Source organism: Arachis duranensis, chromosome 10 (assembly GCF_000817695.3).
Source record: "Arachis duranensis cultivar V14167 chromosome 10, aradu.V14167.gnm2.J7QH, whole genome shotgun sequence".
Lineage (NCBI taxonomy): Eukaryota > Viridiplantae > Streptophyta > Magnoliopsida > Fabales > Fabaceae > Arachis > Arachis duranensis.
This window is the reverse complement of record NC_029781.3, coordinates 102,009,072-102,012,514: the sequence shown is the minus strand read 5'-3', so window position 1 is coordinate 102,012,514 and position 3,443 is coordinate 102,009,072. Positions and strand designations below refer to the sequence as shown.

The 3,443-nt window shown below is 31.9% G+C and overlaps 1 protein-coding gene across 1 annotated transcript; it reads right to left on the bottom strand.

Moving 5' to 3' along the window:
* Window positions 1-1,010: 1,010 nt before the first annotated feature.
* On the bottom strand, window positions 1,011-3,006 carry LOC107471543 (transmembrane ascorbate ferrireductase 2; the record flags this gene model as incomplete). The annotated part of the gene is given in 3 exon segments (XM_016091031.1): window positions 1,011-1,443; window positions 1,856-2,055; window positions 2,958-3,006. Coding segments are annotated over 3 exon segments (552 nt in total), but the record flags the coding sequence as incomplete, so codon positions are not given.
* Between the last annotated feature and the right edge of the window lie 437 nt (window positions 3,007-3,443).

The window sequence follows — 3,443 nt, the reverse complement described above, 5'->3', positions numbered from 1 at the left end:
CTAAGATACGGGTTGGCTAAATTAAAAAAGGACAAAGGCCGAAAAAAGGTATATGATATACTGAAAATAAGGATCCATCTATGTTTATTTAAAATGGTTAGTGGTTTAAATATCTTAAATATAAATGGACAGTGTAGTTTTTACGGTCAAAGAATGACAAACCTAGAAATGAGAATCTAAGAGACGCACATTCATACATAGTTAAATTTAAAAATTCAATGTTAATCCACTCTAAACTTAAAATATTTTCCTAATTACTAAGATGTCACCAAAGAAAATTACAAAGATATAAAAACATAATTGTACTTCAAAATTTTGAAGATATTAATTGTATATATGTCATACTTCATGCAATAGTCGGGAAGAGCGAAATTGTTAGGTGCTCTAGCAAATTATAGTTTTGCTCATTTTCTATCATTAATTGAAACATTACGTTACTAAACCCACATATTCATTAAAATATCTTTTAAAAAATCTTAAAGAAAGAAAAATGTAATCTATTTATAAAAAATGATCCGATGAAAATGTGATCCGAAAGTGGATACATATCTATTTAGTATTTACTTTCAAATTATTTACTTATTCTCATCTTATGATAATTAACTTTGAGCAATGATAGGGATTAGAGAATCTTAATTCATGTTTTTCCTTTTTGTCTTAATACTTAAATAAATAAAATTTAAATATATGCTATTTTTTGAAAAACCAAAAGGAAAATAGAAAATTTTTATTTAAAAATTATACAAATAAATAAAAAGATGAATTAAGACTTTTATTCATTTTTCATTCACTTTATAACTTTAATCATAAGAAATCAATATTTTTACTTCCATTTTAATAATACCAAATTCATTCTTGTTTTCTTTCATCATATTTTTACATGAACATGTTAAAAATAAAGACATGCTATCAAAATAAGAGTAACAATATCAAACTTTGTCTGATTTGGGTGATTCCTATGCACAAAGCATCCATACACTCATTTGTCCAAGGTAAAATAGCTAGGTAAATTGAACAGAAAATAAAGCCTGTATACATGTTTAAAGAGTTTGTTCATACATCCATGTAATGTTGTATTAGAGAGAATACACATGTTCATGTTTCTTTTTTTTTTTTTTCAATCATATACACTCAGTATAGTTATTCATTTCCTCTTGTGGTTTCTGATTTACCACCAGATGGAGCAACGATTCCAAGAATAACAAAGCCGCCTAAAATGACAATCAAGATGCCTAAAGTATTGACCAGTAGTGCTTCGCTGGAATAGCGCGATATAACATTGTTCGTCTGAAGGAATGTCGCCTTTTCCAAAATACCAGTAGCAGCAGTAGCTATAGCCAAACCATAGATATAGATGCCAAAGAACACATGCCATGGCAAAAGCGCAGCTCTGCTATTCCTTGAACCTCCCGGGTACCAAAATGTCACAAATCCGGCAGCCCACTGATAAACAAATATAGCAAGAAGTCAAATATCTGAATCTGTGTTCTGACGTAGAACAAAATATCTGGGTCTTGTGAGAAGTTAAAATTCAAGAAATAACCTCGTCTCTAACAGGGATAAACAAGACAATTAAACTTCAGAGTTCACCTAACCCCTGGAGCTGAGTTTAGGTAAACTTGAATCGTAAAGCTTTAATTCATAGACATGTAAAATTATGCTGGTAAAGTCATACACTTGATTTTGAGAACCTAAACTTGTAATCTTGTAGAATTTTTATGAGTTCAGTTAACTGAGTTTGAGAATAGCCGGTGAGTACATTACCCTCACAAAATCCCACCAAGTGAGAGTCTCGTGCATTGGATTCTCCTAATTGATCAAGTTATATAACAAGTCACTACCATAATAAAGATACCTGGATGGAGAATAGGAAAAGGCATGCAAGGCCCAACCAGGAATGCAGGCTGTAGAAATTGTCAATGCCCTTGTCAATGTGAAACTTCCAAGCAGCCCAGACACCAATTAAACTCAAAATTAGAGACAGAAACTGCAATGTGAGATGCACTGTTTTTCTGAAGCTTTTTGTTCCAGATAATGTCTTGTATGCAAGCATCCCTGCAAAATGCAATAATAAACATAAAATAAAATAAAATGTTCAAATTAGGAACAAACATATAGAACTCACAATTCACAACAAGTAAGGAAATGCTTGGAATTTAAACCAACAAGTTCATTCGGCATGGTTATTGCCCATTGTGAGGCCTCTGAAACATTTGTTCTAGTCTTGCCTCTGCCATTTCCATGAAACAGAATATTCTACGAAACAAAGTGCAGTTCTCAGGTCTACAAGCATATGACGGGGGATGACTCATAAGATACGAAAATGTTTAATCCAAGTTGTAAATGTCAAATTACTATGACAATGATTAAAATCAATCCGTATTGATATTTTTCATTCATTTTTTACAAGTTAAAAACTAGGCACTGAAGTAGTATTTCTTAAAGGACAGGATTCATAAATGAATACAAAACATGTAAAGTGTTAATTGAGCATCATGTTTGTTCCAGAGCAATTTCGTACAAACATGACACTTGTTTGTTAAAATGAGAAAGGCTAAAAGAACCAAAAGTTCATCATCTTCAAATGTCAAAACCAAGGGCAACTGACATCAAACAATGAAAATATCATGGATCAACAATTATGACCACCAAGTCAAATGCCAAATGGGTATTGAACAATGCTCGCGAATCAATAATTCTTAAATATTAGCACCAAACGTCAAAGGCCAACGTGATCATTTATTGCATTACACAAATAAAGGAAACAAGCAATTAGATTACTCGAACCAGTTAATCTAAACCTGCAAATTTCATTTATCTTTCCATTAATTGAGATTACTGCAAATAATTATCGTGATATGATCCTACAAAGTTTTGAAAAGACGTTAATTATGCACAAACTAAACAATTAAGCATATATGTCCTATCTCAGAGAATAGAAAAGAAAATCCAGTTACCTTCACCATTGATCAGAACAAGCCCAATCACCATCAACACTGGATGGACCTGCAGAACACAAAAGAAAAGCGAGTTTAATAAAAGTATAAAACCATACATAATAGCAATTCTCACATAATGCTGAAAATGCATAACAAGCTTACATCAAAGAAAATGGAGCTAAATTAATAATAAGTAATAAAATGGTCCAAAAACGAAGGATAATTGCATAATCACATAGCAAAAGTTTTCCATGACAGTCAAAATTAAGGTTACATTACCCTTCTCATTCACCTTCCCGATTCCTGAAATTTTCAGCAACTCTTTCAAAAGCAGTAAATAAGGCTCAGAAGATATTTTCACCAAACAGCAAAGAAAACAAGAAAATATAGACATTAATGAGAAAAGTCAATACATTGGAAGATTCTGGAATCTAGAATCGAACACAGAGAGGGAGAGAGAGAGAGAGAGAGAGAGAGAGAGAGAGAGAGAGAGAGAGAGTTACA